Raw genomic sequence first — 12,020 nt, forward strand, 5'->3', positions numbered from 1 at the left:
GTCAGCGGTTTATCCGTGGTGAGTTCTTGGAAATCAAAGTGCACAATTCGAGTGTAATGAGTTTGATATGTCCCAAGTAAAAACCACCGTCCCAAAGGATGTCCATGCGGAAAGGCTCCAATGATATCAGTGACAGATCGATGACGTCGGTGGGCGGGCGGCCGTGGATCGACGGCTTATTCGCCTGAAGACAATGCGGAAACCCAATACCTGCGATGAACCCGTCTCCGTCATCGCAAACCCGCAATGGAATTTAAAAACGAAAAAAAAAAAACCTCTTTACCGCTCGCCGTTTGTGGCCATGAAGCCCCGTTTGTCCACGCCGGCTGTGATTGCAGTCTAATAACATTAGCCACCCCCTGCTACGCTGCTTGCTTACTGCAGTCCAGGCTGGCGCTGCTCCTACTCAGGCACGTCCATCCTTGGACCCAATTGCCGCCGAGACAGCAACCGGCCTTCGGGGAGTTAGTCGCTTATGCGGGCGGACCAATGTTCGAACATCAAAGTCCCGGACACGGCCTGCCTCCCGGGGCTGCGCACCGCTTCACGACCCACCCCGGCAGTCGCCGACTTTGCCCGCGCAACATTGATGGCTTGAGCTCCGTCCAGACCACCCTTATGCAGCGTCACGTAAGATTACGACATCGCCGATGTAAACTTTTTCCCGGCGACAGCGGTCGACGCGAAGGCATGCCAACCCAGCGAGCGCTTCGGGACTCGAACGGTATAGAGATGCTTTGCAACCACCCCACGCGCGACAATCATTTGTCATAGTAAATCGACACCCCGACCCGCGCAAGTGACCCGGCCAGCAATTCCAACGCACAACGATGCGATATCGCTCCGTCGGGATTGGATGGCTGGCGCGGGGTCGCCCCCCCGCTCGCGATCGGTACCAAAATCGCACCACCGCGTCGACACCACAACGAATGCGTCGCATCCCATTGCACCATTCCATCCCGTCTCTCCAGCATCCCCTCGCACCTCATTGGCTCCCCCGCATGGCGATGCTTCAGCCAAGCCAAAGCCATCCGGCGAGATGGAGTGGGCGTCCCGGGAGACGCGGCTCCGACTCGGCGTCCAGTTGTGCCGCCGAGTGCCGCCGACCAGCGTGTGCCAATGGATACATATGCCCGCCTTACCATGCCGTCGGGCGACAGAAACAGCGATTGGCGCTGCAGATCCGGCGTTTCCTATTACAGAATCAGAGTTGCATATCGCGTGATGACGATGATACCGCGCAGACCCACGCCCCAAAGGGCGCATCACTTGTAGCTTGTCGTGGTGGTGAGGGCGAGGGTGTATAAGAGACCGACTGCGTGCGCTTTGAACCCATCGATTCACAACTTTTCCCTGAGACAGTCAACATACTTCGAAACCTGACAGCTTTCTACACGCATACACATATATAAGAAAAAAATGGCACCTTCAGCAACAGAAGCCGCTGCCGCCAAGGTTGAGGATATCAAGGCAAAGGTCTTGCCGACAAAGGAAGCGCAACCCGCTGGCGATGTGCAGTCTGAAGAGGAGGAACTCCCCGAGCTCCGTACGGGCCACAAGGAGCCTCTCAAGCTGAGCGGTGCCCTGGATCACTTCGAGCACTTTGACGTGACGCCAATCATCGGACGGGAGTACCCCACCGTCGACTTGAAAGAGCTCCTCAGGGCTCCCAACTCGGATGAGCTGCTCCGTGACCTGGCCATCACTAGTAGGCCGAATCCCCGCGTACGCACTTGAGTAGGCACATTAACTGATGGCGATTCAGTCTCGCAGCGCGGGGTCGTCTTCTTCCGCAAGCAGGACAACATTGATAATGACCTCCAAAAGGAGCTCGTGCAGAGACTCGGCGAACTCTCTGGGAAGCCGTCTACCTCGAAACTCCACATCCACCCCGTCAACAACGCGGGCCGCGGCGACACAAACGACGACGAGATCAGCGTCATCTCGTCGACCCAGGCCAAGAAGCTTAACATTAACAGGTTCCTAAACTACAACAAGAAGCAGAGCCAAAAGTCGCAGTGGCATTCCGACATCACCTTTGAGCCAGTGCCGAGTGACTATGCTCTGCTCCGGCTGACCCAGCTGCCGCAGACCGGAGGAGGCAAGTCGCCGGTCCCCTGCCTACCTTTATGCTTTGTTTTCTGACATCTCGCAGACACCCTTTGGGCCTCCGGGTATGAGGTATATGACCGGATATCGAAACCGCTCCAAAAGTTTCTCGACACTTTGACTGCCACGTACGCCCAGCCGGGTTTCAACCAGACGGCGGAGAGAAACGGTTTCAAGCTCTTCTCCGCCGAGCGAGGCGCGCCAGAGAATGTCGGGGAGATCCTCGAAGCCGTCCACCCGGTTGTGCGGACCAACCCGGTCACCGGGTGGAAGAGCATATTCGCCGCCGGCCACCACGTCCAGAAGATCAACGGCCTGTCAGAGGAGGAGTCGAGGCACTTCCTCGACTGGTTCGTGCAGCTGATTGTGGAAAACCATGACCTCCAGGTGCGATACCGGTGGCAGAACGCAAACGACGTGGCCATCTGGGACAACCGTTCCGTGTACCACGCCGCGACGCCAGATTACATAACAGAGGGCCTTGGGGAGCGGCAGGGATCCCGGACCGTGAGTCTCGGAGAGAGGCCGTACTTTGACCCTCAGAGTCGCAGCAGGCGGGAGGCGTCGCTTGCCGAGGCACTTGTCGGCAAGCAGGCGGCCCAGAGCTGAGGATCGTTTTTTTGCATGAGCAGCGTGTTGTAAGGTTCGCTGTAAGGTCTAAGGCGAAAATGCTGGATGAACTAGCCTTTTTTTATCCCCCTCGTCTGCATGATACTTCTTTCCAACTTTATCACATAAACCTATATACGGATAAGAGGACATGGTGTAGTTGCGAAGGCTGTTTGTGTGCCGGTTCGGCGGCCGCTCAGGCATACATGCATCAATTGCCGATGTCTTGCGTTGGAGCTGAACCAAGGCAAAAAATACCAGACGAGGCCGCAAGAAGGTAGCGCATCGCGCTGAGCACCTTGGCCGGCACCTATTAGAGTTCAGGTCCAATATCAAGAGCGTAACATCCTTCTAGTCCGGTCCCTGAGACCCTTAAAAGTTTGCCCGGGCGTTTTCCGCTCTCCGCCTGGCACCTGGCACCCCGGCACTCTCTGCCGCCATGGCTCCCTGTGCGAAGCCGAGCGGCGTAACCACGTTCAGATGCTCGCGTGGTATGGGGGGGCACCCCGCTAATCTTCTCTCGTCCGAAGAAACGGCTTGACGAGAGGGCCGATCCAGAACTGGACTTTTCCAGACGGATGTCTCCGAGGTTTTGGGCGGTTTCAAGGCCACCAAGCCAGTCGACGATGAGAAGACGTAAGTTTCCAGGGTGCTTCGTCGTTTGGGCCCTGGTGTGGTGGCCACGCACGTTGGACCTTTTTGAGAGAGAAAGGCGAGCTGGCTACGGTATGTGGGGGAGGGGACCTCGACAAAGTTAATCGGCTCAGCTCGTCTGCGCACCATCCACTGCCCGTCAAGCGACACGATGGCAAAGCCCATGGCCGCGTGGAACGGTAGAACCGCCATTATCAGAAGCGGTAGACAGAAACATACTCAGCAACGTGTAAATCAACAGGGCTGGTTGCACAATGCACAAGGGGCCAGCCAGACTGGAGAGAGCGCAGTGTTGAGTTGCGAGCAGCTCCTCCCACTCTTGCGTCGTACGTCGACGTTCTGGTGATTTCCTCCCCATGAGCTTTGCATCCCCCCCAACCCAAAGACGGCGGTTGCCGAGGCGGTATGACCCCAGCAACAGCCGCGACATGCCCTCATCAATTTCCTGCGACTGGCGTGTGAGACGCGGTTTTGGGACCGGGGGGAGCACCGGCCCCCCTGCGTCCTGTCAACCAGCCTGCAACGGCTGGCAGGGGGTTTGGGTGTTGTTGCGAGAACCCTTCGTCGCCAAGATGGCCCAACTTGGATGCTGAAAGCCGCGAGGGTTTCTGAGCAGAGGTTCTAGACGCCTCAGATGGCGCGAAGGTGGGAGCTTATATTATTTTGAGTTTGGGTACGCGTGGCTGAGGCCGTGCTGGCCAACACTGGTGATACGGGCAACGACAGCATCGCCCAGGTCCCCGAAAGGCAAACGGAGCCGTCCATAGCATAGCAGTAGGCGAGTGAGACGATGGGTGAGGCGACGACGGAAAGTCTCGCGAGAGGGCCAAAAGAAAGCCGAGGGGGGAGGTTGATCGAGCGAGAGGGGGTGAAGCGGGAAGGAAATGCGGCAGCCGTGTCTGTTGCGATGTGTCGCTCGCCCAGAGAGACGACATGAGATGAGATGTAAATGGAAAACGGAAATGGAAATGGTGTCAGAGACAGGAAAGGAGTCCCGCGGTGGAGAGAGTCAGAAGATGGCATCGTCCAAACCCGTCTCGCCGGATGAGGAATTATGGTTTATTTTTGGGCGATGGGCATTCGCCGCCGTAGTGTGAACCCGCGCGGAGCCGCCTGCCTCTATCGCCCATTTGGGGGGCTGCCCAGGCAGATTTGTCCGTCAGGGGGAAGGGGGCATGCCTGAACGCGCTGTAACTGTGTCTCAGCTGACGCCTGCCCCCCCTCAGGTGCGTAGGTTCATCGCCTGCTGCGTCTCGCTTACCTCACCACACCACACCACACCACACCCACCCTACCACACCTCGCCTTACCACACGTCGCCTCTATTCATACTTTCCCACCTCATGACACGAACCACTCGACTAGACCGACGGCTTTTGCCTTCCCCCCCTCGGCTATTGCCCTGTTGAATAACAGCTATTTTGCCGAGGTGCGCCTGGGTCTCCTCTGTGTTCCTGCGGCTGAAAGAAAGTCTAACGGTATTTCTGGCCTGCCAAATCCAGGAAACCGTTCGCCAGAATAGGAAAATCGTCGCCGCATCAGGCCGCTCCACGCTGTATATACACGGCATTCATAACATTCGCGTTCCAGACCGTTGGTCCTTGCGGGTCGACAGCTGAAACGGCCTCACCACATGAGGCCGCGGTCATCCCTAATCCTGAGATATTTCCCGTCCGTCCCAAAATGGCCCGATGGAGGCCGGCCCTGGCCACCCAAGACGGGCCTCATGCCTGCATCTCTGCCGACCCGAGTCCTGGACTCGACCCGACCGGCTGGGAGACTTTTCAAATGGGCTGTTCTATGAGGGTGTCTGCCTGTCTGTCTTCTGGTCCCGCCCCGAGAGGGCAACAAGGCTGTTGTCGCAGGAGATGGGGAGACGGGGCTGTTGGTCGCCGTGTCGTGGGGTTTGCTGCCTTGCCCAAGTGCAGCTTTTCAGCGTTGACATGGCATGGCTTCCCTTTTGTTTAACGGGAACATGATCAGCGAGATCATGCAGTGAAGCAGATCTTCCTGTCAGCAAACCCGGATCATTGGCCATGGCGACACTCCAAATATCCCCTCCAATATCGGAGTTATACAAAGATTTCCTGGGCCTCGCTACTCCACCGCACCAATCGTGGCCCCCAGACCGAGCCGCCTCATAACGGCCCGAGCATGGCACCACAGCCAACATGCATGCAACGCAAGCGGCACACATCGTCCGGCCTCCACATCCCCCTTCAACCTCGCTCCCTTACCACCCCTGCCGGACAGACCCAGGCGTGGGCTCGGGTTGGCCATTCCCTCGTCCCTTCATCCACTGTTGCAACCAATTCGGCCGCGGCCAAACTGCCAGGTCGCCCATCCTGCGGATCCCCTCCCGCATATCTGGGGCTGCAGTCTGCAGAGGCCACCAAAGACATGGGTTCCTACCCATTGCCTCCCCCGTCACAGATCTCCCGTCCCCTGGCCACCCCCTGCTGCATCGTGCGGCCACATCGTGGTCACATCCACGGCCACTTCTCATCCCCCCGTCCGTCTCCAGGCGAGGCATCGTGGGCAGGGGCTTTGTTGCTATTAACGCCGCCTGCTTGCCTGTATAAGGTCGATTGACCCGCCATTCAGCCCCCAACCCAACAGCTCGTTGGTTTCCTTGCTCGTCTTTTGCATCTCTAGAGCCTCATCTTTGATCTTGGCCATGATTTGACAAGCTAAGCGACGTCTTCGTTGACGGGCAATCAAGTGCGCGTTCACGGCTGACGTACACACCACAATCTCTTCGACGGCGAATCCACCGAACACCAACCCATATCTCTCACAAAACTCCCCCGTGCCGGATACCACCAACACCGCAGCTCTCCGGAACTACACCCCGACCCCAATGATGGACTTGAGTTGAGCCCCAGGAAGCCGTTTTGATAGCTACAACAGCCCGGCACCGCCAACCCGCAAGCATGCCGCCCACCGGCCTTGGCTCGGCCACGGAGGCCATCCTCTCCCTGCGCTCTTCAACCCCCGATGCTGCCGCCGCCGTCGCAACGGCCGCCACGAACACAACAACCCCTCCATGGCTCGTCCTCCCAGAACCTGACCCAAACGAGTGGAATGGCGCCACCGTCGTCCCCGTGGCCGTCATCTCGGCCTTGGTGGCCTCGGCCTTTGTGGCCATGCGCTTCTACACCCGTGCCAGGATCCTCCACGCCGTCAAGTGGGAGGACTGGACCATCCTCGCCTCCCTCGTCTTCGCCATTGCCACGAGCGCGGGAATGATGACACGTACGTTTGCACTCGCCGGTGATTGGTTTTCACGAGCGCCTGCTAACAATGACATGTCCGCAGAGCTCAAGTTCGGCCTCGGCGACCACCTCTACTTCGTCTGGCCCACCTTCTCGACCTACGTCATGACGGGGACCTTTACGAACCTCTTCTACTCCATCAGCCTCACCCTCACAAAGGTCTCCATCCTCCTCCTCTACGTCCGCATCCTCACCTACGACCTTGTCCGCCGCCTCGGCAAGACCCTGCTGGGCATCGTCGTTATCACCCACACCTGGATCATCGTCAGCATCCTCACCACCTGCATCCCCCTCCACGCCGCCTGGGACCGGGACCCCCTGAACCCGCCCATGTACTGCCACCCCATCAACGTCTTCTGGGGCAACGCGTGCATGCACCTGGCCACCGACTTCCTCATCTTCCTCCTGCCGCTGTTCGTCGTGTCGTCCATGCGCCTCCCGCGACGCCAAAAGATGGGGCTGTACTTCGTCTTCTGCCTCGCTTTCCTGTACGTGCCACCCCTCCAATCCTCCTGCCTTTTTTCCAGGGCCAATGCCCGTTGAAATCGTCGTGCGAGGTGAGAGAAAGAAAGAAAAAGGACTAACACGACTCAGCGTCTGCGGCATCTCCATCATCCGCCTCGTGGGCTTCTTCCACACAAACGAGTCCCCGGCGCAGGTCATGGACGTGACCTGGACCGCCGTCCGCGTGGCGAACTGGACCTGCATCGAGGTCAACGCCGCCATCGTCACCGCGTGCCTCACGACCCTCAAGCCCCTGCTCGCCCGCCTCTTCCCCAGCCTGATGGCCTCGGCCACCCCCTCCTCATCCCGCTCATCCTCCTCCTCCTCCCCTTCGTCCTCCGCCGGCTCCGCCCGCAAGGACTGGGAGGAGAACTACTCCAACGGCGACGCCGAGGTGTACTACAAGCGCCCGCTCACCATCGGCACCATGCCGAACCGTCTGAGGCCGCAGCGGGACACGTTCGCGAGCATAGACGACATCAAGTGGTCCCCGACGGAGCACGAGGAGGAGGTCGACGCCCCAGCCGCGGACGCCGCGAACAGCGGCCGTGGCGGTGGCGATGGCGCCAACCGGGACGACTTCAGGCTGGCCGAGGTCGATGCCGGGGCACCGCTGCGTTGGCCGTCCCTGCTGGTGAGGAAGTCGACGGTGCAGGTGCCGCAGGGGGCAGTGACCCGCGGGTCGCCGCTGCGGCACGTGCAGAGCCATCAGTCGCCCGTACCCGGGAATATGTCGTAATGATACACACACACACACAATAGCAAAAGCAACACGAATGGCGTTGGGAGCCACTGAAGTTTAGGGTCTCTTCTTCTTCTTGTTTATATATTCAGGGGGGAGGTTTTAGTTGGCGGAGGAGGCGGCGGCGGACATGTACGTAGCGGGCAGCGCTCCGGAACGTGGCTGCAGGTCTTCCGAGGCTCGGACGGCGTTGGGGAAGGACAAACGAAGCATGCACGCGATTGGGGCTTCATGCAATTATATACCCGTTCAGCGCAGCGCAGGGCGCGGTTGTTTCATGGTGCTACGAATAATGACATTTTCCCCCAAAAGCCAACCGTATCAGTTGCTCATTGTGACGCCTGCCGTTCGCCCATGATGATTTAGTGTTTTTGTTTTTTAGTTTGGGTGACAATCTTGAATCTTCTTTTCGTCTGATGAATGACGAGTCAGTGTCTCGGATTTCACTTTGAGGAGGGGGGGAGACCGCGCGGGTATGCTCACCTGCTTCCAATCAGAGCCCCCTTCCTCCACTATCTCATGGCTCGACGACCTTTTCGCCTGCCTTTATATGGTAACCCTCGTCATCTGCTGGCGTGGGGTGTAATGCGCGTCGGTGCTCCCTTGGCCGCACGCTTAAGAGATGAGATCGGCCACGTTCATGGGCATCTCATCAATCTGGGTAGAGTAGTACACTGCAAAAACACACACACACAAGTCAGCACTTTTTTTCCGTCCATTCAAAAAAAAACGGCCGTGGGACGCCACTCACACTCAATGTCCCGCAGAATGCGCACGTCTTCGCTGGTAACGAAGTTGATGGCGACACCCTTACGTCCAAAGCGACCACTTCGGCCGATGCGGTGGATGTAGTTCTCTCGGTTGCTCGGCAGGTCGTAGTTGATGACCAAGCTAACCTGCTGCACGTCGATACCGCGGGCCCACACGTCCGTGGAGATCAGGACACGGCTGTTGCCCTGGCGGAAGTCCTGCATGATGCTGTCGCGCTCCTTCTGCGGCATGTCGCCGTGCATGCTGCTGACGGTGAAGTTGGCCTCGCGCATCTTGTCCGTCAGCCAGTCGACCTTCCTGCGGGTGTTGCAAAAGATGACGGCCTGGGTGATGGTGAGGGTGTCGTAGAGATCGCACAGCGTGTCGAACTTCCAGTCCTCCTTCTCGACGGCGATGAAGTACTGCTTCAAACCCTCGAGCGTCAGCTCGTCACGCTTGACGAGGATGCGCACGGGGTCCGTCATGAACTTGGTCGTCATGTCGAGCACGTCGTACGGCAGCGTGGCGCTGACGACGACGACCTGGGTCGCGGGGGGCAGGTATCGGTACACGTCGTAAATCTGCTCGCGGAAGCCGCGGTTGAGGAGCTCGTCGGCCTCGTCGAGGACGAGCATCTTGATGTGGCGCGTGCGCAGGTGGCGGCGGCGGATCATGTCGGCGACGCGTCCCGGCGTGCCCGAGACGATGTGCTGGCCGTAGTCGAGCTTGCGGATGTCCTCGCCGACGTTGGTGCCGCCGATGCAGGCGTGGCACTGCACGTTCATGTAGTCGCCGAGGGCCATGACGACCGACTGGATCTGGGTGGCGAGTTCGCGCGTCGGGGAGAGGACGAGGGCCTGGGTCTCGCGCACCGCCGTGTCGATAACCTGGAGCATGCTGATGGAGAAGGTCGCCGTCTTACCCGTGCCGGACTGGGCCTGGGCGATGGTGTCGCGGCCCTTGCAGACCTGGACGATGGCGCGGGACTGCACGGCCGAGGGGGACTCGTAGCCGTAGGCGTAGATACCGCGGAGGAGGTTCTCTGGCCAGCGAATGTCAGCACGCGGTTATCCAATGGCAACGGATGGGCGGTCTGTGGTGTTTGGTAGCCTTACCCTTCAGGGACATGGACTCGAAGGTCGGGTGGACCGTCACTTCCTTGGAGGTGGAAAACTCCATCCTCTCCTCGGCCTTACGGTCGATTCCGCTGCCTTCCGCCATGATGATGGTTGTGGGTTTGATCGGTGTGGTGTTTGTGGTTCCGTGTTTGCTTGGGCGGAGAGTTCGCGATGCTTTCGGTGGTGTTGCAGAACAAGGCGAAATTTTAGAGGGGCGAGGGGCGCGCTGAAAGCTTCAAAAGCCTGGTCGCGCAGTCTGCTTGCTTGCAGGGCCAGTAGTGAGTGACCTTTGGGGGCTCAATGGGCCAGGAAAAAAATTCGGAGCGGAAGATTGGAGAAGCCGGCATGTGCAAATAACACAGAGGTTTGCCACAGGGCAGTTTCCACAGTGCAATATGCGCTCTCTGATGAGTGGCGTAGCGCAGTGTAGCCTCTCTCTCTGCAGCTTTGCCATTCCCTCCCAAAAACCGGAGCTAAAGCGACCTTATTCTGTGGACCGACCACTCAGCAGCACGCGCCTCCCAGGGAAGGCTGCCGACCTCGAATTTTCCAGAGAGCCTCGCCAACGCCAGCGTAAAGCAGAACCACGCAACACCTCCCCCCCCCCCCCCCCCCCCCCCCTCCCTCGAAAGCCGCTCACGACACGATACGATACCCTCTCCCTCTCCCTCACCCCCGCGCTCTCTCATCCCAACCGGCGCGACAATGGGAATCCTCGAAGAGCAGCGCTACCTCCACGAGGACCTCGAGCGCCTCGAGCAGGGAATCGCCGACCGCATCAGCGAGGAGCCGAAGCACATCCGCGACCGCCTCAACCGCGACCACGAGGTCGGCCAGCTGCTCGACCAGATCCAGGCGCAGTCGGTCAAGCTCCTCGACATCTACCGCGACGCCGACGGCCAGCGGTCGCGCGAGATCCAGAGCATCGGCACGGGCGACCCGTTTGACGAGTTTTACGGCCAGCTGCGCGACGCGCGCGAGCACCACGCAAAGTACCCCAACGAGCAGGCCGAGAACTCGGAGGTGCGCTACCGCGTCAAGAAGCCCGACGACGGCGAGATCATGCCCTACATCGTCGACCGCCTCTTCACCGGCGAGGAGGGCTTCGGCCGCTTCTTCGACCTGCACACCTGCCACGAGTCGTACCTGAACCTGCCCAACGTCAAGCGGCTGTCGTACCTGCAGTACCTCGAGGTGTTTGACAACTTCACCCCGGGCTACGGCGGCCTGAAGCGGAGCGAGAAGTTGACGGACCAGTACTTCAAGTACGTCGGCGAGCTGGCCGAGTACCTCGAGTCCTTCATGCGGCGGACGCGGCCGCTCGAGAACCTCGACCGGGTCTTCCTGGGCTTCGACGGCGACTTCGAGACGGCGTGGGACAAGGACGAGGTCCCGGGCTGGCAGAAGGAGGAGGGCACGAACGGCACGGCGCGGGAGCCCAGCACCGCCGAGGCCATCTGGTGCGACGACTGCGAGAAGGAGTTCAAGAACGAAAACGTCTACAGGTCGCACATGACGGGGCGCAAGCACATCAAGGCGGCCGAGGCGAGGAAGGCGCGCCGGGACGAGGACGGCGGCGACGGCGACGGCGCCAACGGCGGCACCAACGGCGCAAAGGTGTCGGCGACGCGGCTCAAGGAGCGGGCGGTCGCGGAGCGCGAGTACCGCGTCAAGCGCCTCGCGGCGGCCATGAGCACGGAGCGCGGCGACACGCGCGTCAACGTCGAGCGCAGGCAGGGCATGACGGAGCGCGAGCGCCAGCAGGAGCTCGAGAACATCATGAACCTCGCCTCGTCGGCGCCCGGCGGCGGCGGCATCCACGGCGGCGCCGACGACGGCGACGACGACGACGAGGGCGAGGACGGCGAGGAGAAGATCTACAACCCGCTCAAGCTGCCGCTGGCGTGGGACGGCAAGCCGATCCCGTTCTGGCTGTACCGCCTGCACGGCCTGGGCGTCGAGTTCCCCTGCGAGATCTGCGGAAACTTTGTCTACATGGGCCGGAGGGCGTTCGACAAGCACTTTAACGAGGCGAGGCATGTGCACGGCCTGCGGTGCCTGGGCATCACCAACACGAGCTTGTTCCGCGACATCACGAGCATCGAGGAGGCCGTCAACCTCTGGGACAAGATCCAGAGGGAGACCAAGAAGACAAAGGTCGACGAGGGCAGCGTCGTGCAGATGGAGGACGCCGAGGGCAACGTCATGCCCGAAAAGGTGTACTACGACTTGCAAAAGCAGGGCCTGTTGTAGCATAGT

The 12,020-nt window shown here is 60.0% G+C and overlaps 4 protein-coding genes across 4 annotated transcripts; 3 read left to right on the forward strand and 1 right to left on the reverse strand.

The window, feature by feature from the left end:
* Positions 1-1,419: 1,419 nt before the first annotated feature.
* Positions 1,420-2,718, forward strand: EsH8_III_000148 (TauD/TfdA dioxygenase family protein; the record flags this gene model as incomplete). The annotated part of the gene is made up of 3 exons (XM_083261873.1): positions 1,420-1,708; positions 1,766-2,101; positions 2,156-2,718. 3 exons carry the CDS (start codon positions 1,420-1,422, stop codon positions 2,716-2,718), a joined length of 1,188 nt encoding a protein of 395 aa, XP_083122360.1.
* Positions 2,719-6,305: 3,587 nt separating this feature from the next.
* On the forward strand, positions 6,306-7,890 carry EsH8_III_000149 (uncharacterized protein; the record flags this gene model as incomplete). The annotated part of the gene is made up of 3 exons (XM_083261874.1): positions 6,306-6,627; positions 6,691-7,135; positions 7,242-7,890. The coding sequence occupies 3 exons, from the start codon at positions 6,306-6,308 to the stop codon at positions 7,888-7,890; spliced, it is 1,416 nt and encodes a 471-aa protein (XP_083122361.1).
* Positions 7,891-8,508: 618 nt separating this feature from the next.
* On the reverse strand, positions 8,509-9,864 carry EsH8_III_000150 (ATP-dependent RNA helicase eIF4A; the record flags this gene model as incomplete). The annotated part of the gene is made up of 3 exons (XM_083261875.1): positions 8,509-8,567; positions 8,645-9,685; positions 9,759-9,864. 3 exons carry the CDS (start codon positions 9,862-9,864, stop codon positions 8,509-8,511), a joined length of 1,206 nt encoding a protein of 401 aa, XP_083122362.1.
* A 602-nt stretch (positions 9,865-10,466) lies between these two features.
* Positions 10,467-12,014, forward strand: EsH8_III_000151 (SF3a splicing factor complex subunit PRP9; the record flags this gene model as incomplete). The annotated part of the gene is made up of 1 exon (XM_083261876.1): positions 10,467-12,014. The coding sequence occupies one exon, from the start codon at positions 10,467-10,469 to the stop codon at positions 12,012-12,014; it is 1,548 nt and encodes a 515-aa protein (XP_083122363.1).
* Positions 12,015-12,020: the final 6 nt, after the last annotated feature.

The sequence above is a fragment of the Colletotrichum jinshuiense genome, chromosome 3, assembly GCF_051148585.1.
Source record: "Colletotrichum jinshuiense chromosome 3, complete sequence".
In the NCBI taxonomy this organism is placed as follows: Eukaryota; Fungi; Ascomycota; class Sordariomycetes; order Glomerellales; family Glomerellaceae; genus Colletotrichum; species Colletotrichum jinshuiense.